Source organism: Heloderma suspectum, chromosome 15 (genome assembly GCF_057233095.1).
Source record: "Heloderma suspectum isolate Gila_16-S chromosome 15, 16-S_ref, whole genome shotgun sequence".
Lineage (NCBI taxonomy): Eukaryota > Metazoa > Chordata > Lepidosauria > Squamata > Helodermatidae > Heloderma > Heloderma suspectum.
In genome coordinates, this window is record NC_139472.1 from 9,000,493 (window position 1) to 9,023,752 (window position 23,260).

The 23,260-nt window shown below is 46.1% G+C and overlaps 2 protein-coding genes across 10 annotated transcripts in view; one reads left to right on the forward strand and one right to left on the reverse strand.

Annotated features, from left to right (window-relative positions):
- Positions 1–10,316, forward strand: part of MTOR (mechanistic target of rapamycin kinase) — a 119,395-nt gene extending 109,079 nt beyond the window's left edge. For all 8 annotated transcript variants that reach the window (XM_084822366.1, XM_084822367.1, XM_084822365.1 and 5 more), the window contains 8 exons: positions 681–753; positions 1,289–1,363; positions 3,859–3,994; positions 4,254–4,319; positions 5,191–5,271; positions 6,714–6,794; positions 7,848–7,953; positions 9,355–10,316. In XM_084822366.1, coding sequence (XP_084678492.1) covers positions 681–753; positions 1,289–1,363; positions 3,859–3,994; positions 4,254–4,319; positions 5,191–5,271; positions 6,714–6,794; positions 7,848–7,953; positions 9,355–9,370 — 634 coding nt within the window. In that variant the 3' untranslated portion in view covers positions 9,371–10,316. The remainder of the gene's footprint in view (positions 1–680; positions 754–1,288; positions 1,364–3,858; positions 3,995–4,253; positions 4,320–5,190; positions 5,272–6,713; positions 6,795–7,847; positions 7,954–9,354) is intronic.
- LOC146335290 (F-box only protein 44-like) lies at positions 10,202–22,287 on the reverse strand. 2 transcript variants are annotated; one of them, XM_084822377.1, is made up of 6 exons: positions 22,105–22,287; positions 20,318–20,579; positions 18,775–18,952; positions 17,761–17,856; positions 14,225–14,354; positions 10,202–12,945 (listed from the first exon to the last, which is right to left on the reverse strand). In XM_084822377.1, the coding sequence occupies exons 2-6, from the start codon at positions 20,553–20,555 to the stop codon at positions 12,670–12,672; spliced, it is 918 nt and encodes a 305-aa protein (XP_084678503.1). In that variant the 5' UTR covers positions 20,556–20,579; positions 22,105–22,287; the 3' UTR covers positions 10,202–12,669. The 2 variants fall into 2 exon arrangements, with proteins under 2 accessions (XP_084678503.1, XP_084678505.1); XM_084822379.1 differs by having other exon boundaries at positions 21,930–22,228.
- Positions 22,288–23,260: the final 973 nt, after the last annotated feature.

Consider the following 23,260-nt stretch of genomic DNA (forward strand, 5'->3'; position numbering starts at 1 on the left):
TTTCAACCAAGGCTACTTGCAACAATTAGTATAATACAATATCACCATCAATAATATAAAACTATTATCATATGGGCACCCGCCATCAGTGTACACAGAGCTTTGCAAAGGAGATGAGGACAGGTTCTTGCCCCAAAGGGGTTACAAACTAAAATTTTCCATGGAGGAGCGAAATGGAGGGCTAAAGAGGGGAAGAATAAGCATTTATTTATTTTACAAAATTTATAAACTGCTCTATATTTTAAAAAGATTCCTGTATGGTGAACAGTAAAGGGGGGAAAATCAAAATATAAAAGAATTTAAAATCCAGTTATACCAATAAAACCATGGCTGGTCATTCAGGAAAAGCTTGATTAAATAAAAATGTCTTTAGTAGACACAGAAAACAAAGCAGCATTGGTGTCTGCCTGACATCAACTGGCAGGGAATCCCACGGAGGGGAATTTATCGCAGGTACAGTGCACACAGATTTAGTTACAGTAGGGCAGGTTCCCTCCAGATATAATTGGACTGCAACTCCCATCAGCCCCAGGCAGCATGGCCAGTGATCAGGGGTTTTGGGAGTTGCAGTCCAAAATAGCTGGAAGGGCACAGGTTGCCTAACCCTGCAATAGGGGATGGGAAGCAGAAGGAGTTGTGTCAAAAATAGCGCATCAGCCACTGTGCTGTTCCTCCAACAGGCATCCCTCCAATCTTATGCTTGACAGACTAAGTGGCAAGATTCTGCACATTGACTTTGGAGACTGCTTTGAGGTAACTTGTGCCCGGATTTCATCCAAGTTAGCTTTGGCTGTTGGGCGGTATTGAAATATAATAAATGAATGAAAAACATAAATGCAAGCTGGCCTTGTAGAATAAAGGCAAAGTGGGAAGGAAGGAAGCATTCTGTATCAACTAAAGGCCCAAACAGACAAGACATGCGTGATGCATGATCAGATCTCCCAGTGTTTTGATTTTAAATTAAAGCAGGTGCCTGTATGTTTTCTGCTGTGGGGCTAATAGCAGCTGCAGCAGGAGGGTGATAAAGATCAAAGAAATGACATGGAAGAGAAGGATTAGGTATAGCATATCCCTTCCCCAGCACCACTGCCCTGATTCAACTCAGGCAGGGTGGAGTGCAATTACTCTTAACTTAAAATGTCAGGAAATCCAATTGCAGATCTCCCTCCGCACACACACACTTGATCCTCAGTCTTAAGATCAGCCGTAGGAGTCCCATCCTGTAAAAGGGAATATCTGCAGCATCACCACCTTCCATTAAATTGGCTTTCCTTCATCCTGGCTTTAGGTCGCAATGACCAGAGAGAAGTTCCCTGAGAAGATTCCTTTTAGGCTGACGAGGATGTTGACAAATGCCATGGAGGTAAGTGAAGACCAGCACCTGCTTGTCTGCAAGCAGGAGAAGAAACTTCTCTTAGGCCGGAGCTGCACAATACAAAAAGCATGAGTAGAAGTCTCCTTTCAGACTGTGTTCCTTGGAAGCTTATCAGGGGGCTCCTCAGCGAGAAGACCAGTATTGAGACAAGCTTTCCCAAAAAACCTCTTATCCACAACAGATCTTTCCCTGAAATGTGCAGCCACAGGAGAGTGTTGGGTATGTTTTGGGATGTATCGTCAGCTCATTCAGAGCAACTGTGAGACCCAGTAGGCCTGGCCAGTGGTCTGTGTGAACTGATGAACTGATTGTGCACCTTAGAAACATGCCCTAGAAAAGGAGCAGGGAAGTTCTTTTAGCCCAAGGGCCAAATGCAATTTCAGAAAAGCTCTCAGGGGCCACATTCTAGTAGTAGGCAGGGCTGAAGGCAAAGGGGTGGTGGACCCCCCCCCCCCCCCAGCACATTTTAGCTTAAAGGTCTTATTGCGAGTAACAAAGCCTTAGGAGAGGCAGGTCAACCTTTTAGAATGTGAGGAAAACTGCACAAAAGCCAGGGAACCACCAAATGAACTGTGATTGGGGGAAGGGGGTGGGGTCAGGAAGGGGTGTGGCCATGTGGGGAACCCCAGGAGGGCCACATTGGAACCCCAGGAGGGCACATTGGAACCCCAGGAGGGCCACATTTGGACCCTGGGTCAGAGGTTCCCCACTCCTGCCCCAGATATAATCCTTTTGTAGCAGGAGTCGTGTGGCAGACTGTTCTCTGGCAACCTGCCTTGGCTGTGTTAAACTCTCATTCTGCCCGCTCGGGCTTCTCTAGTATCTCAGGGCACAATGAGCAGGAGATCTGACCAACTGCTCGCTGGGGATAAACGGTTCCTCCTCCCACCACCACCACGACTATTAGGTAGTAGTTGACTGTCAGGCTGGCCCTCTGGCCCCACTTGCCTTTCGTCTGTCTTGCTCTTCCATACACCTCCCCAACAGGCAGGAAAAAAGAGTTCTTTGAAATCTTGAATTCTGAAAACAAAGTTAAGTGTACTTATATCATAGAATCATAGAATAGTAGGTTTGGAAGGGGCTACAAGGCCATCGAGTCCAACCCCCTGCTCAATGCAGGAATCCAAGTCAGAGCATCCCTGACAGATGGCTGTCCAGCCTCGTCTTGAATGCCCCCAGCATGGGGGAGCCCACCAGCTCCCTAGGGAATGAGTTCCATTGTCGTATTACTCTAACAGTTAGGAAGTTTTTCCTGATGTTCAGCCAGAATCTGGCTTCCTGTAACTTGAGCCCATTATGCCGTGTCCTGCACTCTGGAATGATCGAGAAGAGATCCTTCTCGATATACTTCTATTAGTGCAGCCCAAAATATACTTCTATTAATGCAGCCCAAAATGGCATTGGTCTTTTTTGCAACCACATCCCATTGTTGGCTCATATTCAGCTTGTGATCGACAACAATTCCAAGATCCTTCTCGCTTGTCGTGTTGTTGAGCCACGTATCCCTCATCTTGTAACTGTGCATTTGGTTTCTTTTTCCTAGGTGCAGAACTTGGCATTTATCCCTATTAAATGTCATTCTGTTGTTTTCTGCCCAGGGCTCCAGTCTATCCAGATCACTCTGAATTTTGTTTCTGTCTTCCAAAATATTAGCTATCCCGCCCAATTTTGTGTCATCTGCAAATCTGATCAGCATTCCCTGCACCTCCTCCTCCAAGTCATTAATAAAAATGTTGAAGAGCACGGGGCCCAGGACTGAGCCCTGCGGTACCCCACTCGTTACCTCTCCCCAGTTTGAGAAGGTCCCATTGATAAGCATTCTTTGAGTCTGATTCTGTAGCCAACTGTGGATCCACCGGATTGTTGTTTCATCTAGCCCACTTTGAGCTAGTTTGCTCATCAGGATATCATGGGGCACTTTGTCGAAAGCTTTTGACAGCTCACAAAGTAAGTAACTTATATCAAGCCAAATCTTGCTTGATTTCTTGGCATAGAATTTGGGGAGCAAGAAAGTGCACACACAGTGTTCTTGAGTCTACAAAGCCTTGGATTAGAGTATTCAGAGATCCCATTTTGAGGTCCTAGTGTGTCCCCTCACAACTGGGTGTGGGACCTCAGACCAAGGGCAAATCCAGTCCTCCTGGGGTCCCAAATGGGTTCTCTGGAGTTCCTCAGATGGACACTTCCCCTTTCCCCACAACCACCAACCTCCATCCTAAAAGGTGGAAATGCCTCTCCTAAGTCTTATTCACTGGCAGTAAGAGCTTTAAGCTATGATCTGCTCATATTACTTTGTATTTTGGCTCCACTGCTTTTTCCTTCGGCCATGGCCGCCACTAGAATGTGGCCCGCGGGAGCTTCTCCACAGTTGAATTCGGCCCTCAGACTGAAAGAGGTTCCCCGCCCCTGTCTTACAGGAATTTTGGGGATTTGGGTTGGAAGACAGTAGTGATTTTACTCCTTTCTTCCCTCTCTCTCCACAGGTGACTGGCTTAGATGGAAACTACAGAATCACGTGCCACACTGTGATGGAAGTCTTGAGAGAACACAAAGACAGCGTCATGGCTGTGCTGGAAGCCTTCGTATATGACCCCTTACTGAACTGGAGGCTGATGGACAGTGAGTTGTCCTGAAACAGAAGAGGGTCGATGTGGAAGGCCGGTTTTAGGGATCTGGTTGCCCTGGACTGCTGGTCTGCTGCACGGTGTGCGAATGACTAGTGTAGCCTCAAAAGAAACTTACTTGTAGGAAGCACGGGTTCCAGCCCCCCGCCCCCCAGACTTAGTTTTCTGGAACAGAATAGCTTTCCGCAGCATGCAGGGGAACAAAAGATTCAGAAGGAGAACCTTTAACGTGTACATCTTTACTGTCTTTGCAGCAAACACCAAAGGCAACAAGCGGTCACGGACACGGACAGACTCCTACTCCGCGAGCCAATCAGTGGGTGAGTATTGGCCAGACGGTGCCTTTTGTCCCTATGTGTTGCGTTCCTCATTGGGTAGAGCAAAAATGTTTAATTCCTTCCCTTTCCTCAATTTTTCGGACTGTGACAAGAAGGAAGTTGGATGGATCCAAGACGTCTTGGCCAAGCCAAAATCAGTCCTTAAATGTTTCCTCCTTTACCCACTTTGTCTGTGAAGTAGAAACATACTCAGAGAGGTTGGGGAAATTGAGAGGGAGAGTCTGATAAGTGCTGAAGCTGCTCAGTGGCCCCTAAGTGCCGCATGAAACACTCACCTTGCATAGAAGACGGACAGACGTTTGTCCCGAAGCTGCACAGGACTGTGCCTCTCAGTCCCGCCAGCCAAAGCTAGTTAGCCTCAATAAAGCTATTGGCCCAGTTCACACATCACAGCTACCCAGGGTTTGTTTAAACCTTGGGCAGTCTTGAATGAGCAAGAGCAAGCATTCTGGCTCCCTCTGAGCTAAACAGCCCAGGGACACTTGGTCCCTGTGTTGTTTATTGGGATGTCCAAACCCAGAATTGGGGGTTGTTGGGGGAGAGACAACCCAGAATTAGAACCCATAGTAGAACCCATGCTCCATCCCTGGGTTGTCCCGCTCTGCCCAGCTGCAGCAGGAGCAATCGGGTGGTGAGAACTAGTGCATTTGCTCAGTCCCACTTCATTCATAATGATGTGTGAACCGGGTCATTGTCTGTCTTGCTCTGTGGGAATAAAGTGGCTGATAAGTGAAGCCTAACTCTTACAAAGAGCCAGCAGCATGGTGGCCACTTGGAACGGGGGGCCAGGGAGGCTTGTCACAGGGTGGATAATGTTTTGTCGTTATGGCTGACCATTCTGCTCTTTTATTAGAAATGTTGGACAGTGTGGAGCTCGGAGAAACTGCCCATAAGAAACCTGGGACCACCGTGCCTGAATCCATCCATTCCTTCAGTACGTTTACCCTGACTTTTCCCAACCATTAAGTCGCTTCGATATTATTGTGCTTACATAATGATGTCTTATCTGATCGTTTGTTGTAAACGTTTTCAGGGTTTTCTTTAAAATGGGACATGGTATATAAATATTAAAAAATAAATAATATGTTTGAATCTCCTGCATTTCATAGCATGCTTCTTGTCCAAATGCCCAAAATGTGGAAGGTGAACTTCTTCTGGTAGTATAAGTTGGAGGATGTAAGAAGAGAAGTCCTGGATCAGACCAAAAGATCCATCTAACCCAGGTCCCATAGCAACACAGGAAGCTGCCTTCTACTGAGTCAGACCATTGGGGTCCACCTAGCCCAGTATTGCTGACACTGACTGGCAGCTACAGCTCTCCAGGGTTTTAGGGAGGAATATTTCCAGTCTGACCTGGAGATGCTGGGGTTCAAACCTGGGACCTTCTGTATGCAAAGAAGGGGCTCTGCCACTGAGCTATGGCACCTCCCCATTTCCCACAGTAGCCAACCAGACACCTCCAAGAAGCCCCTAAGGAGGGATTGAAGGCCACGCTCCTCCCCTAGCATACGTTTCCAGGATCTGGTATTCAGACGTATACTGCCTCTAAAATGCAGATTCTACTTTAAAAATTTAAATAAATTTATCTGGGGTACTAGACACTGATAGAAAGATTCATGGAGGATAAGGCTAATCCTTTATGAAATCCTTTATAAAATAATATAATAATTTTATAACTTTATAAAATAAAGTTATAAAATATAATTAAAATATAATTTTAATAACTTTATAAAATAAAATAATACGTTCTGCCAGAGGTGGGCAGAACGTAGATCTCCAGATGTTTTGGACCTCAACTCCCAGAAGGCTCTGCCAACATGGCCAGTGGTCAGGGAGGCTGGGAGTTCAAAACGTCTGAAAATCTACTTTCTTCCCACCCCTGATCTAAGCTAACGGTCATCACAACATATTGAGGAGGCAAATTGCTAATTCTGTGTTGTGTAAATAGGCACTTTCTTTTGTCTGCCTGCATATATTGCCCATCAGTTTTGCTGGGTGATCCCAAATTACAGTATTATGAGACAGGGAAAAGAATCTTTCTCTATCTACTGTCTACCGTACATAAACTTCTCAACCTCCATCGTGTTCCCCAGTAGTCATCTTTTTTCTAAAATAAAAAGCCCTAAGCACTTTAACCTTTTCTCGCAGGGAGGGTTCTCCAACCCCTGATCACTTTAGTTGCTCTGTTCTATATATGAAAATGGGATGGCCAGAACTGGAGAAAGTAAGCTATAACTGGTAGAATTTCTCCCCATTTTAACCAGTTTCAAGGGAACTGGTTTTATGATATACCAACACAGCTATTTAGAGGAGGAAGCAGAAATTTATATATTTGGGCATTCGAGTTTAAATGTTGTCCCTGTTTCTGCTTTCTAGTAGGGGATGGTCTTGTGAAACCAGAGGCCCTGAATAAGAAGGCCATACAGATTATCAACAGAGTCCGTGATAAGCTTACTGGTAAGTTACAGTGGTGAGAAAAAGTTTGTGAACCCCTTAGGATTGTCACATATTTCCAGCCTAAAATGTTACTAGATCTTAATCTAACCCCATAATCCTAGATAAAGAACAATAGATAACCTGATTAAACAAATGACACACAAACATGATGCCTTTTCAACATTTATTTATCCACAACTGATTGAACATTCAGTATCCATGTGTGAAAAAGTATGTGAGCCTTTAGATCCCCCTTGAGCAGCAATGACTTCAAGTAAGTGTTTCCTATAACTGCTGGTCAGCCTATCATCAGTTTTGAGAAATTTTGGCCCATTCTTCCTTACATAACTGCTTCAACTTGATGACATTTGAGGGCTTCCTTGCACGAACAGCTCACTTCAGGTCCTGCCACAACATTTTGATGGAGTTTAGGTCCAGACTTTGACTAAGCCATTCTAAAACACGGAATTTCTTTTCCGCAGCCATTCTTTTGTAGGCCCGCTTGCATGTTTAGGATCATTGTCCTGTGGCATGACACACACATACACACACACACACACAGAATGCAGATGCTTTTACAGTGTGTATAGTTGTTGATACAGTACCATCATTGTGCATAGCAGATTACAGAGTACAAGAGGACAGATCCCTGCCCCAAGGGGCGTATATTCTAAGGACACAGGGGAGTGACAGAGGGCAGTGGAGGGAGGGAGGGTAAACAGGGAAGTAACATCAGGTTGTTTGAATTGTGCATGTTTAGTGACAGTAGGGCATGGGAATGAGCCAGAGGCATCACAGAAAGGGTGGGTTTTGAGGAGGGATTTTAATGAAGTCACAGAGGTGGCGTCATGCAGGTGTCCTGTGAGGCTATTCCAAGCAAGGGGGAAAGGGCAGGGTCTTTTTCAGGGAGCGGGAGACATTCTACAAAATTCATAATAGAGAAATTCTATTTGCCTTCTTCGTTTTTATTATAAACATCTCCACCCCATTCCTTTTATATTTGGTTCTGTTCAAGAACAGCCACATGTGCTGATGAGCTTGTGAACCCCCTAATTATTCTCTCTGTTTCCAAAGGGCGAGACTTCTCCCACGATGAAACACTGGATGTGCCCACACAAGTGGAACTGCTCATTAAGCAGGCCACCTCGCACGAGAACCTTTGTCAGTGCTACATTGGATGGTGAGTTCGTACCTTTTTGAGCTTAGCTTTGAAAACAGCTTGCTATTCACCCTCTCTGCTCTGAGACACCTAAAGACACAGGCCTTTAATACCCATTTGTTTAATATTCCCTTCTCATAAAGGAAGTAAGTATTTATTTTATTAATTTAATTGCTTTTTAATGCTGTCTTTGATAATTTTACTGAGCTGAATATTGATTACGATTAGTGTTGCTGATTTTTGCTGTTTATTTTGTTAGAATGTTTTATGATTTTAAAGGAATATGGATTATATATTGTGAATTTACCCGTTGGAAGTTGCCTTAAGATGTTTTGACCTTTAAAGGTGATTTATAAATGTTTTAAATTAATAAAATGGCTAGTTAGGATACTGAGTTAGACCCTTGGTCCATCTAGCCCAGTACTGTTGACACTGACTGGCAGCAACGGCTCTCCGGGGTTTCAGGCAGGGGTTCATCCTGCCCTACTTGGAGATGCCAGAGACTGAATATGGGACCTTCTGCCTGCCCAGTATGTGCTCTGCCACTGAGCTACGGCCCTATGTTCATTCCCTACCCATCATCCCTTTGCTGCTGGAGACTGCCTCGGCATTAGTATATTTTAGAGAAGTCTTCATTGAAACACTGCCAGCCTCTCTTTTGTGAACCCATGTATATGATCTGTTCTTATGAGTTCTCCTTGTTTAATTGCTCAAACGAGCACATTAATCTGTAGACAGACCACTGCTGCTCTCTACTGGCCAGTTCCAACTTCTGTCCAGCAGTCCTGCATGCTCTGGCATGTGGAATAAAGGACAGCTCACTCAGTTGCACGTAAGAGCCCTGAAGGTTCAGAACAAGGCTTCTCTAGGGCAGCATTCTGTTCCCACAGTGGCCAACCAGATGCCCCATTGGGAAGCCCACAAGCAAGACATGAGTGCAATAGGACCCTCCCACTCATGTTCCCTAGCAACTGGTGTACATAGGCATATTGCCTCTGATACTGGAGGTAATGTACAGCCGCTATAATAAGTTGCCAATGATAGCTGTATCCTCCATGAATTTGCCTGTTCCTGCTTTAAAGACATCTAAGATGGTGGCTATCAGCAAATCTTGTGGTAGTGAATTACATAGTTAATTATGTGCTATATGAAGAAGTATATTCATCTTCCCACTCATTTTTTAGTGTTCACATTTTGAAGTGCATTGTCTGAGATCCAAAAAGCGGTTTTGGAACATTCCCGTTGGATTTTTTTAACCTCTTTTTCCCTTGGAACAGCAGACTTTCCCCTTGTGTCCTTACCACAAACTGGCTTAGAAGCTCATCTTGGCTCCAGAAGTAGATTTGCCATGCTGTGTGGGATATCGTGGCTGAATTTTGGGCCACTGTTTCACATCTGGTGTCCTTTACTTTCTTCCTTCAGGTGTCCTTTCTGGTAATAAGAAGACTTGTGATGAAGCATCTGCAGCCTTTCCTTTTAGAGGCGTTTGCATTCCAAGCTTGTTCTTCTTAAAAGTGAGGGGTGGGGTAGGAGAAAGTAGGACTGTTGTGATGGGGTAGGTGGGGACTGCCTTTGTCAAATATTTTTTTATTTGAACTGTAAATGAGAAAACGTAACTGTATATTAAACGTTGTTTTAAGCTGATTTACAGCTGCTGTTGTGTGTTGGATGAGGGGGTAGATGAGCCATGATGAAACCACAATGGGGGTTCCAGAGTGGTTTAAAACAAAATAGAAGCATACTGACCAAATTCTGGCTAAGGATAATTTGGTCTTTGGGGGATGCCTTGGCAAACGTACAGAAAGACTTATTTTTCAAGATACTTGGAAAGGAACGTAACTTGGTAGTGTGGCCGAGCTCTAGTGAATTCACGTTTGTGACCCCAAGTGACCTTGCTTAGGTTTGGGAAGGTGCAGAGCATCTAGGAACCAATGGACTGTTGCTCTTTGGTTGACTTAACTTGCCCATCTCAAAACTCAGCCCAAACCAGATTGTAACTGATGCTTGTGGTGATCACACACTTATAGCATGTTTCTGACTGAATTTGCATAGAAGGGCCCAAAGAAACTATCTTAGACTCTGTAGGAACAGAGTATTGTAATAGGAATGGGATATTACAAAATATAAGTTTGTGTATCTGGGAGAGTTTTCCATGCTGACACGGAGTGGAGAGAAAGAGAAACTAGGGGGAAGCATTAATGTTGAGCATAAAACCAGTCATGGGTTTGGAAGAAGGAAAAATGGGTGCTTAAAACACTAGGGTGAATGCTCAATGTAGTTATTTTATTAAATACAAAGCAAAATGCACAAGTTGTACCCCTCTTTAGATGCTGTGCTGTAGTCTATTATTTTGTGCCAATAAAGTACAACTGTGTAAACCTGCATTCTAAATGTGTTTTCATCCATAACTGGACAATATGAGGGGGGTTGGTGAGCAGGGCAACATTCCTGGAGTGATTCATTTGCAAGGTGGTACAGTCCTCACACAGGGGACTGTACTACCTCAGTTTTTACCTTGGGAGTTATGTATTGTGTACCAATACACACATGAAAGAAACGTAAAAACAACAACAACCCTAGCATGTTGGAATGAAGGCATGAAAACTTGCTTTTCACATGGGCTTTGATTTTTGAACAGTTCCCCAACGTGAAGAAGGAGGTGGTAAAGTCCTATTCATTTCTTTTTTAATGTACAGCATTTAGATGTCACCCTACAGAAAAAAAGGTCTACAGGTGCCTTACAACACCATAGGCCCCATGTTTAGAACTCTCTCATCCAAGAATCTAACTTCAATAATAAACTCAAAGATAACCATGTCATTCCAAGAGGGGAACTGATACGTGATTGCTTCATGTCTGTTAGGAGTAATTCAAGTTCATTTCATTGCTCCCATAAGGTATCTGATATTGAATGCTAGTCCACTGGCAACATCCCCCAGTAATAAAAGAGAAGCTTTACATATTTTGAACGTAACTTTTAAACCACATTTAATTTGCAATCCTATACATACTTACCTGGTAGTAAGCCCCATTGAACCCAACAGAGTTTACTTCTGAATAGACAGACAGACATAGAGTTGCACCATAAATGGGCTTTATTGACTCCTGTTACTAATCCAATATTTCAGGTCAACTAATTTTCACTACTGGAAAAAAGTGCTTGTGATCATTTATATACAACATGTAAAATTATGGTGCTGTTTTTCAGTTTTATCATATGCAAGTAAATTGCTAACTGAGCCTTCCCCAACTGGGTCCTCTCTAGATGTGTTTGTCTACAACTCCCAGCATCCTTCAGCCAGCATAGCTTGGGGAAGATTCTGCTAACCAGTTAGGCCCCAAAGCCTATGATCTGAAACCACATGTGGAGCTACATGGCTGAAGCGACGCAGTTGTGAACCTGAACAGGAGACCACCCAGGAAACCCCCGTCTGCTATTCTGAGCTCAAACCTGGACAAAAGGCAAGATATAAAGGTACTGATTTATTATATTTATACCCTATTTTTCAGCCACAAGTGGTTCCCAAAGCTGTTCACAAATAAGGGGCAATACACTAGGGATATCAGAGTGTGTTTCTGGCAGTCTCTCTTGGGCCATGACAGTGGATTTTAATTGTATTATTTACAATATTTGTACACTGCTCCACATCTAAAACAGATTTCGGTGCGGTGATGGATGACCTCATAGTCCAGACTGTAGGCTATTCCCTCCAGAAGAGCAGGTAGAAACAGTTAATGCAGACTGAGGTGGGTGGCTGATTCTAAAGGTAAATTATGATGGAAATTGGCTGGAATTTTTTTAAAGAAAATTTTCCACAGTGATCAACTAAATCAGCCCAACACACTTTTTTTTTTCTGAGACCTTGAAAAAGCGATTGTCTGTCAGTTTTGGCAGGTGTCCATGACATTCTTTTTTTGAATTGGTATCTGTCAGCCCAGCAGCAGATGCCTCCAAAATCCTTAATTTCTCACTTTTATCCTCAATTGGAAATTAAGTCTGTATGTGTTTACAATTCCCCCACATAGCCATGTGTGTAAACATTGGGTCAAATGGCAACGGAATGTAGGCTGTGACAATTCTGTGTGGACCCTGACAGCAAGAGACATAAACTACAAAGGAAAAACCATTTGAATATTTTGCAGAATACACAACCAGGAGTCTGCTCGTACCTAGAAGATTTAACACTGTTTACATTGGCAGCAGCTTTCATGGGTCAGAGTCCACTTTGTTACAAGTATAAAGCCGTCATCTCAGTAGGTAGGGATAAATACACCCTCAGTGCGGTGTGAAGGACTTCCTCCCCACCCAAAATAAAACTAAAAGGCCAAGCAATGCAAGAGAGAACAGTCTGTCATATTATTAGCTGATCACGAAATCATTATTATTTTATTCACTCAGTGGTAGCAAAAACCTTGCCTGGGAGTTAATGCTTGGTTATGTTTCCCTCCACTGAGAAAATAGAGGAGCCTTTGGTACCTGAAATTATCTCAGTTCAAGAGATATCTTCCATCTTCATCTCACCTGGCCCATCCATAAAGATCCTAAAAGTCTTGCATCTTCTTTGCATATTCCAGAAATGCTTGTTTAAACACTTGGAGACAGCACATACAAACATACAGCTTAAGAGTAGTAGAGGACATCACAAGTTGGAACCACAACTGGGAACAAATTTAGGGGGTGGGGGAACTCCACCCAGGATTTGCATAAGAGAATGAAGATGCTCCAAGGGGACTTTTTTACCAGTGGATATAGTTGCCACGGCAGGGACATTGGACACAGCTTGAAAGGTCTCTGCCCTCTCTGCCATACATGGTTTTGTCCAAAGAAAATGGGCCAATGGTGATGCTGCTTTTGGTTATTCTCATACTTTTTGATCTCATCCTTTTGGTTATTCCCATGCATCTGGTTATGCTCATGCCACACCTGGATTGCCACCAATTAAACTTTTCGCCTTGGTGTTGGAAGTAGATGTGGCGGACTCCAGGAGGAAAGTTGTGAAAAGTATACGAAACCTGAAGACAAGAAGGAACATAACATAAAGAGTCCTGCTGGATCAGATCAAGGTCCAGCATTCTTTTCACACATTGACCAACCAGCTGCCTCAATTGGAAACCCACAAGGAGGCCATGACATGAGTGTAATAGCACCCTCCTGGCTATGTCCCTCAGCAACTGGTGTACATAGGCATTCTGCCTCTGATAATAGAGGTTGCATATAGCCATCAGGACATTGATAGCCTTATCCTCATCTTAAAGCATTCCAAATTGGTGCCCATCATAATATCTTGTCATAGAATCATAGAATAGTAGGGTTGGAAGGGGTCTATAAGGCCACTGAGTCCAACCCCCTGCTCAATGCAGGAATCCAAGTCAAAGCATCCCTGACAGATGGCTGTCCAGCTTCATCTTGAATGCCTCCAGTCTGGGAGAGCCCACCACCTCCCTAGGTAATTGGTTCCATTGTTATCTTGCTCTAACAGGAAGTTTTTCCTAATGTTCAGCGGGAATTTGGCTTCCTGTAACTTGAGCCCACTATTCTGTGTCCTGCACTCTGGGATGATCGAAAAGAGATCCTGGCCTTCCTCTCTGTGACAACCTTTCAAGTACTTGAAGAGCGCTATTGTATCTCCCCTTAGTCTTCTCTTCTCAAGGCTAAACATGCCCAGTTCTTTCAGTCACTCCTCACAGGGTTTTGTTTCCAGTCCCCTGATCATCTTTGTTGCCCTCCTCTGAACCCTCTCCAGCTTGTCTGCATCCTTCTTAAAGTGTGGTGCCCAAAACTGGACACAGTACTCCAGATGAGGCCTAACTAGTGCTGAGTAGAGGGGAACTAGTACTTCACATGATTTGGAAGCTATACTTCTGTTAATGCAGCCCAAACTAGCATTTGCCTTCTTTGCAGCCACGTCACATTGTTGGCTTGTGATCGACAACAATTCCAAGATCCTTCTCGCTTTTAGTATTGTTGAGCCAAGTATCCCCCATCTTGTAACTGCATTTGGTTTCTTTTTCCTAGGTGCAAAACTTGGCATTTATCCCTGTTAAATTTCATTCTGTTGTTTTCAGCCCAGCGCTCCAGCCTATCAAGATCACTTTGAATTTTGTTTCTGTCTTACAGGGTATTATTAGTTATCCCGCCGAAGCCAATTCCGTAGTTTAACTATGCGCTGTGTGCAGAAGTCCTTTTTACCTGTCCTGAATCTCCCACCAATCAGCTTCATGATATGACCCCAGGCTGTACTTATTGGACCCCAGCCCAAGACACGCCCTTTGCACCCAGGCCTACTGTTACCTCACGCCATCCTTCATCGTCCGAATCGCATTTGTACAAATCTTTGGAACAGTATTCTCGGATGACCTTGAAGTCTGCTGACAGCAACTTCACACATAGTTGATAGCTGTTGCTGAGGTCACTGTAAAACCTATTTTAGGGGCAGATTGGACAAAAAAGACAGCAAGCATGAGTCAGGCACACCACGCCTGGCCCTGAGCCTCAAGATGGAGATGTGAAGGGAGAACATTGTGATGCTGCTTCCTTGGTTTATTCAGGAGACCTGGTAGAGAAACTCCTTAGAGATATTAAAAATACACTTAATGGGCTCCTAGTGCGATCCTGATTGGCACTTCTGGTATCACATTTGAATTGGTTGCCACTCTAAATTGCCACGGCAGAGATGTGGTGATAACCCATCTCAGCCTCCGTGGAGAGCTATGGCGGCTTTCATATATCTCCGCACGGCCAATAAAGCAGGGGTGTCAGACCCCTTCAGCCTGAGTGCTGAATTCAATTTTGCAAAAGCTCTTGGGGGTTGCATCCCAGAGATCAGCAGGGCCAAAACCACCGGCTTATTTTAGCTGAAATCTCTTCCTGCTAGTAACTAAGAGGCATTTCAGCCTTTTAGAAGAGGGGGGCAGGGGGAGCTGTTCAAAAGCTGAGAAACTACCAGATGATCAGTGGTTAGGAGAAAGGGAGCTTCAGTGGGCCGGATTTGGCCGGTGAGTTACAATAAAATTATGGCCCCATTTACGTACTCCTGAAGCCTCAATTTGTTTCTTTAAGTGGCGAACAAGTGATAATCCCTCCAAAGTGCAATTTGGGCATCAGTGTTGGGCAGTCAGTGACAAAGGAGGTTGGAGGCAGCACTGATGTGATCGCGAAGGGTGGCATGGGTTTCTTAGTCGCTCTTGCCAAGTGGCTCTCTAGCCGATCCCAGTAACACACGATAAAATCACTCTCTTGGGTTCAGACAACACGACAATCCACCGTTGGTATAAACAACCTATCAGGGCTGATCCCCAGCCCTTTCAGATGTCTGAGTTAGAACTGCTAGATCAAACCATGGAGGAGGGACCCTCCTTAGAGCGCCTAGAGGTCAGGAGAGATTCCTCCGAAGGCCTTGACAAACAGATGGCCCAGGCTGAGTCCGTGCCCCCTCCCTCCACCATGAGAACTCAAGTTTCGGAGAAGGAGGAGGAAGAGGGGCATGACTTGAGAGATGCCAGGGTGCATCACAAAGCTAAGTGGGAAAAGTTCGGGGCAGGGCTCAGACGCTCCGCCTGGATAACTACCCTTGGAAGCCAACGTAGGAGGGAGCCACATAAAGGAAGGGGCATCACTGTGAAGCAAGCTTGGCCATGAGGTTCATACCCAAACTACCCACAACTTCTCTACCTTTCTCAGAGGTTTGTCTCCTCTGCTTAGAAATTGTTGATTGGTTATTTAGGGCCTGGGGCAGTCTGAGAGTTTCCTTGAGTCTGCATTTGTACAGAGGCTAGTCTCTAGTAAAATAAAGCCGCCTTAGCTTCAAGCTTTATCTCCTGTAGTGTTGATTGCGAAGGGAAAGGATGATCCATTTCTGACACAACCCTAGAACAGGCTAGGTTTCTCAGGGTGGCTTTTTGAGAAAAATAAGCCACCCTGCAGAAAATGCACCAGGTTTAGACAACACGACAATCTACCATGGCTGGCTGCCCATGGTGGGTTGTTGTGTGGTGTAAACTCAGTCTGCAGCTGGGTTCGCACAAGTGGCTGAGTGTGTGTTGTTGTTGGACCGTGGGTTGTTTGTTGAACTGTGGGTTAGTGTGTTCTCTGACCCCAGGTCATTTTCCACAGGGTGGCTTGTTAACCATGCTGTGTGGCTTCTTTTTCTCAAACAAGCCACCTTAAGAATCCATGGTTTGATGTTGGGTTGTTCAGGGGGGCTAACAAGCCACACTGCATGGCTAACAAGCCACCCTGCGGAAAATGTCCTGGGTTCAGACAACACGCTAACCCACAGTTCAACAACAATCCACACTCAGCCACCGAGTGTGAGTTAGCATGTTGTGTGAACAGCCCCTGAGACCATGTTTGAATGATCAGAGGGAGAAAAGAAGCCACTGTGGCTTCTTCCTCCACCCCCAACACATGTCTATAGTAGGGATTGGCTTGTAGTAGGGGCTGTGGGGTGGGTAAGAAGCCACCTCTGCCATGCAGCATGCTGGGTTTGAATGACACAGTATTCTGCATGGTGTTGCAGGTGATTAAGCAAATGGTGGTTGCGCAGGGGTGAAGAAGCCACAGTGGCCTCTTTTCCCCCTCAGATTGTCCAAACAAAGCCTGAGAGTCAGTGACTGGCCCAAAGTCACCTAGTGAGCTTCATGGCTGATTGGGGACTAGAAGCTGGGCCTCCTGAGTCCAACATTCCACAACGCCACACTGGTGTTCCTCTTCCTCCCTCCCACTCCCAGCAGCATAAAATAGCCTGTCACTGAGATTGTGTGAATACCTTATTTTTCAAGAAAGTAGCTGTGGTACTGGGATCTGAAGTTGTGCTCAATTAAAGAAACAATCCTATGGGGATCGAAGGTCGCCTCCAACACCAGGGGTGACTGCCTATCCAGTGCAGGGCAGGAAGAGTGGCAAGGAGCGGATCTCCTCCTCGCCTCCCCTGCCCTGCTTTCACAGCTAGAAAGCCGATTTCAGCTGTCTAGCCGTGGGACCTTGGAGCGTGGGAAGCAGCGGCTGGATGACACGTAGGAAGCATTGTACCGGCATTTCCGACCTCCCCAGCCCGCCCCAGGAACGCCCCGTTTTTGCCGCTCCATGCTGCTCTTACAAATCACGGAGCATGGGGCTGATCCGTGCTGCCCACGAGGCGGCGCAGGAGGGGGTGGGGGTCAGTTCTCCAGGAACCAACCTATCCTACGGCCGTCTAGCCACTGACTAGTGGCCACAGGATTGCGCCCTAAAAGGGGGAAAGAAGCAAATTTCTGGATCTCTTTATTGCATGTAAGTTGTGTTTCTATCTTCCTGTTCTAAACTTTGTTAACTAGCACCACAGTACCATCTTCTGTCTACAATTTTCTTGAATGTGTTTTGCTTTTTGTTAAGAAATGCTTTAAAATCAGAACTTAAAATAGATGAGTATCTATTTAGGAAGTAATGGTGCTATTGGGATCCAAGGGTGAATTGAATCACAGCCTACAAATTCCACTTTGGGGATTGTAAACACCTGTTCTAAAGAGATCATGGTTATTTACATTTTAAAAGCCCCAATAAATTTTTGAACCAGATTATTACAATCTGATCCTAGAAAGGGACAGCCTGGCAGGGTTTTCAAAGCTTGCACAGGTACATAAGCGCTCAGCCTGGGTTAGGTCACTGTTGGAGCAAGTTGGAAGCTTTGGAGCTGTCCAAGGTCCTGCAGCCCAAGTACACAGGACTGCTCCCTCCACCCTTCTAACCGCCACCATCTTTGGGACCTCACACAGCTCTGTTGAGAACTCGTGTCTCGCCACATGGGCCCCCGCCTGTCTGTGGCCAGGTTGGAACTCTCTGGCACTCACCAGTCCTTCACTGCAATGGTGGGTCTGCCTTCGTCCATCAGCTCATCCCAGTAACCTTCATCCTTCAAGGTGATGAGCTGAGACTTGACGCAGAGCCTGCGGCACAAATGAAAATCATTCGGAACCATCATCGTTATCCCAGTGTTCAGACCCTGCTATCGAGCCCTGCCTGTAGTTGCCTTTTTTTACAGGCCCTTGGGCAAAACACCAGCAATGGACCCCTCCCTCCGTGAGTCAACCTTCTCACCACCATGGTCACCAGCTGCTCTTGCTCTTGCTCTTTCTCATCATGGCTGCTGCTTGCTTGACAGGCAGAGAGCCAGGGAGCAAGCTGGCCGTGGCATCTGCTGCTCTTCTTCTCACCACCACCATTATCTAGGCCGGGGTGAGAGGGAGGTGAACAAGCAGGTTGCCACGGTGAAGAGGAGGAGCGAGTTCAGGGGGCTCTTTTCCTTGGGCCCCTGCAGGGGTATGGGCCCTCAGCAAGTGCCCAAACATACCTAACATGCTCAACTGTGACTACCCTTGACCCTAACCCTGTCTTCTTATGTTCTTAAGCTTTAAACTCTAAAAATGAGTTAGATCTGGGACTTCTGTGTTGAAGACGGTGTTTGTTTTTGCTTGAAATGTCTGTTCCTTTATGGATTTTCATTGACAAAAATAAGTGATTAGATTGAATTCGTTTATGTCAGTTGATGTTCTCTTTTGTAATCATTGCATGGGATGGAGAAAAGGGGAAAAGGGGGAAAAGAGTAGATGTATCTATATGTCTCTTTCTCTCTGGCTGAATCTACATATAGCAGTTTTACCGTTATCATACCCATTGGTATCATGTGCACCAAGCGTTATCATTGCAGTATGATAATGGTAAAACTGCTATGTGTAGATTCAGGCTGTGTGTGTGTGTGTGTCTTTCTCTGTGTCTCTTTGTCCTTTTTCCCCCCACAGGAAATATGGAGACCCTCTTCCCCCTCTACAATTGATTTTCAGCTCAGATATCACTATGATCCTCACCCGTTATAAGCGGCAAAGCATCTTTTCACCTGCTGATAGGGTATATCTTCAATTTCCACATAATAATTCCTCTGAAGAAAGTCCCACTTCTGGAGTTTTGATGAATCTGCTCTTGATAATTCCTTAGTTTTCCACTGGCCCTGTGGAGATGTCTTGATGTCCCAGAAGTCCAAGCCCTCTGTGGGAGGGGAAAAAACAGAAAGAGGGGCAGTGGAGGAAGAGGCTTGGAGGGGGTGGCTGTAGCAGATGGGATAGTCCCTGTCAGGAGAGAGGGAAAGACTTCAGATCCTAGCCTAAGGATCAGAGTCATAGCAAAGTTTGTTTCCACTTAAATAGTAAACAGGATGGGCAGTTTACTAAAGTGGTCACAGCATGGCTGAAAGGAACAAGAAAATTCAACAGTTAATTGTACAATCAAGTATGTGCTGAAGGAATCAAACTTTAAAAGGGTTATATAGAACTATAAAGCATGCTCTTAAATTATTATATTTCTGTTTTCTCTTACCTATATCTACTGACTATCCAATGTAATACTAGTTTCCTCTCCCTCAGCAAATCCTGGATGTATTTATTTATTTTGGCAAATGGTCCTGGAAACTTTGCTGCATGGTGGTATATAAATCTTTTAAATAAAATTTAAGTTGAGTTCTATGAATTTGGCAAGGAGTTGCTAGTTTAGAATCCTCTGCCCAAAAAGAGAATTTCCAGATTTCTTTGTGGGAAGCAATGGCATTTACATTGATATATAACTGAGAAATGTGTGTGGAATAAGGTATATAAGCCCTTAATTTAATCATATTAATCATCTCTCCACTTTGAGTAATTCCTTTCAGTTTGCAGTGAAACATATTTTTCTCCCTTTTGCTGTAAGTAACAATGGACTTCTAAGAGGTGATCTCTCATTCAGAAAGATTGTGCTATCCAGCTGTCCTTGGACTGTACCATTTTTGAACACAGGTGGAGAAATCACATACTTGAGTGCTCCCCCATGTAAAATCATCATCATCCTGCACACAGAAAAGTAGTGTCTCAGGGAGAAAATGTCTTGCCTAGCTATTCTGAGGTGGTTGGTTGCTTTCTACACACTCTGGCTGGGTTCACACAAGACAAGCCAGAGTATGGGTTGAGTGGGTTGTCGTTCAACCATGGACGTTGAATCGTGGGTGGTTGTATTGTGTGAACCCAGCTGTGCTAACGAACCATGGTTTGTTAACCACAAACAACCCAGAAAGGGAACCCATGGTTTGTTGGGTTGTGAACTGTGGGTTGCTCGTGATTAAAAAAACATGGTTTGTTAGCGTGGCTGACACAGTTCAACAACCCATACTATGGCTTGTTGTGTTGTGTGAATTAGGTCAATGAAGGAGTGTTGTTGTTTTTAATGTGGGGGAGAATTGAAACCTACAATCTCCTATCAACCTGCATTCTGAAGTGGAACATTCCCAGCAGAGCTATACCAGATGGTTCTAGAAAGGCTCTTGGGAATCTGCTTTGTGTCTGGGAGGTGGGGTTTTTTCTCCTTCCCAGGTAAACTGGGACATACCTTCGCCACAAGCGTTCTTGATTAAGTTCTTCTCTAGGTGGGAGAAGATATAGAATGTCTTTGACTTCTTAAGGTCACTACCCTTCTGTTGAAACTTGCGCTTCCACAGCGCTGGCAAATCCACCACATCTCGCCACCGTGAGCAAACCAGCCGGCAGTTGTGGATCAGGTCCTTCATGGGGAGCTGAGACAGCACATCCAGCAGGATGTCTTCGGGCAAATCTTCAATGTTTGCCATCTTCCTTCAAGGGGTCACAGCTGCCTGTGAAGACGAACCGGGAGAGAGACAGAGACTCAAGAAGGGGCTGTGACAACACTAAGTCCGTTAGCAGAAAAGAGATGACTGGATATGGAATCCTTGACATGGAAGCTGGATGCAGATGGTAGAGGACCCCAAAAGCAAAAGCAGGGCAATGAACTGGGAGGTCTCTGGTGTGTCTTCGATCAGGGATGGGGAACGTGTGGCTCTCCAGATCTGGACTGGCATCAAGGGCAGGCATGGCTGGGCACCTGCTGAGGGCCCACAGCCCACCAGGGGACCACTGACAAGAGCCCCCTGGACTCGCTCCTCCTCTTCCCCAGTGCAACCTGCTTCTTCCCCTGCCTCTCGCTCTGGCCCAGGCGACAGAGGTGGTGAGAAGGAAGGAGGCGCAGGAGATGCCACGGCCTCCTTGCTCCCTGGCTCTCTGCCTGTCGAGCGAGCATGTGGTAGCAATGATGAAAGGGGAGGAGGAGCAAAAGCAGCTGGTGGCAGCAGCAAGAAAGTGGATTCACTGCGGGAGGCGGCCCATGGAGGGCACTTTGCCCATGGGCCTGCGAAAACCTGGAACCAGCCAGCACTGCTACAGCCATTGTTCGACTGCAACTCCCATCATCCCTCATTACTGAGTATGGTGGCTGCGGATGCTGGGAGTTGCAGTCTGACATCTGGTGGGCTATGCATTCCCTCAGAGACCCCTTTTCCGTCTCATATCTACAGGGGGCAGCATGGAACGGGCCCTGCTGGATCAGACCCAGAAGGTTCACAGGCCAGCATTGCAGTTCTCACAGCGGCCAGCCAAACGCCCCCAGGAAACCCACGCACAGGGTGTGGCCTCTCGTTGTCTCCCAGTGACTGGGCTATGTCGTCATTTTACCTCCTCCTGGTCTACCTTACAGCGTTGTTGTACAAGGATTTTAAGCAGAGTTGTATTTCAGTTCATGCTGTTTTTCATCGGCATACTGGCTCCTTACCACACCCTGGGGCTGTAAGGACACCCACCCACCTGATTCTCCCCCCTCCCCCATATTCCAGAAGGACTGAACTGGTGGCAGTTACTGGGAAGCAGAAGCCATTCCAAACAACTGCTCTGTGAACAGGAGAGGGAGCAGACTGTCACCATCACCAACTCTTCAAATAGGTTTTAAAATTTTATATATCCTCTCTCCCTCTCTTTTATTCCTTGTGTGTCATCTCTTGCAATCTAAATCTAAGCTAGAGGGCAGGGACTATCATGCTACTTATTTTTGTAAGCTGCTCTGGGGGAAGATTCTTGCTTGTTTCGGGTTTTTTGCTTAACGGGCGGGGCATCAACGCTGCAAACAAATAAACGAGAAAGAGCAAACTCCGCACATGTTCAGAGGCACCATCTTTCACCACGTCTTCTGTTGCAAATATGTCCCCGGGCCGAGCCCTGTTGGAAATCAAAGTCCTGCCGGCCTCCATTCTGCGGATCTTGCCGAAGACACCCCCTAGGCTGCCCTGAGACAGTCCCCCCACCCCTCAGAAGACCCCTTAGGGGTGTCACCTGGGCTAGAAAGGGGGGCAAGAACCCCCTTTGGCCTCTCCAGCTGGCAAAGCGATCAGTCTGCTGAGCGGAAACCGGAGGAAGAGGAGGAAATCGAAAGTGCTCCGGTTCGAGACGATGCTCCAAGGGGCTGGGATCCGGGGGACGCTCCGCCCGCCGCATGCCGCCGCCTCCTCCTCCTCCGCGGAGACTGGCCGGGCGGCGCCTCTCTGCTGGGCGGGCCGGAGAAGGGGAATCCCGGGCAGGGCTCATTTGCATGCGATGACGCGGGGCTCCAGGCCCCTCCCCGGGCCACTTCCAGCAGATCCCGACGCTATGCGAGCTGCCAGCCGCTGAGTTCTGCGGAGGACTTGCTCTCAGGTCGGTGCGCGGCCTTTTAAATTCTAGCTAAATGACTAAGAGACAGACAGACCTTTCCCCAGCCTGGTGCCCTCCAGATGGTTTGGACTTCAACTCCTATCAGCCCAGCCAGGAATTCTGGGAGCTGTAGTCCAGAACATCTAGGGGGCACCAGGTTGACGAAGGTTGGACTAGACAGCAGTGGAAGCTGATGGCTCAGATTTCGCTGGGGCTGTGAATCCCTTCTGGGTTTCAATCAGAACCAGTCAGAACTCTAAAGGACCTACCTAAGGCGCTGAACTTATTTTGGGGATCGGGTTCAGCACCTTCAATGGGTCCTTTAGAGTTCTGACTGGTTCTGATTGAAACCTGGAATGGATTCTCAGCCCCACCGAAATTGGAGGCACCAGCCCCCACTGTAGGTTAGGTAAGATGTGTAAGTGTATAACTTACAACAGGGGTAGGGAACATGTGGCCGTCCAGATGTACTACAACTCCCATCATGCTTACTGGTGATGATGGAAGGTGGAGTTCAGCAACATCTGGAGGGCTGCAAGTTCCCTACCCCTGACTTACGAAGCTTAAATTATAAGGGAATAACTGTACTATGACATTCCCCGCCCCCCCCCGAAGACAGCCTCCTCCAACCTGGTGCCAGTGAGATGTTTTGGACTACAGTCCCCAGCATTCCTGGCTGGGCTGGAGGCCATGGGAGTTGAAGTCCAAAATATCAGGAGGGCACTAAATTGGGGGAGGCTGTTCTAAGACAAGATAAATATAGCAAGGATCCATATTAAGGCAGTACCTTTATTAGGAA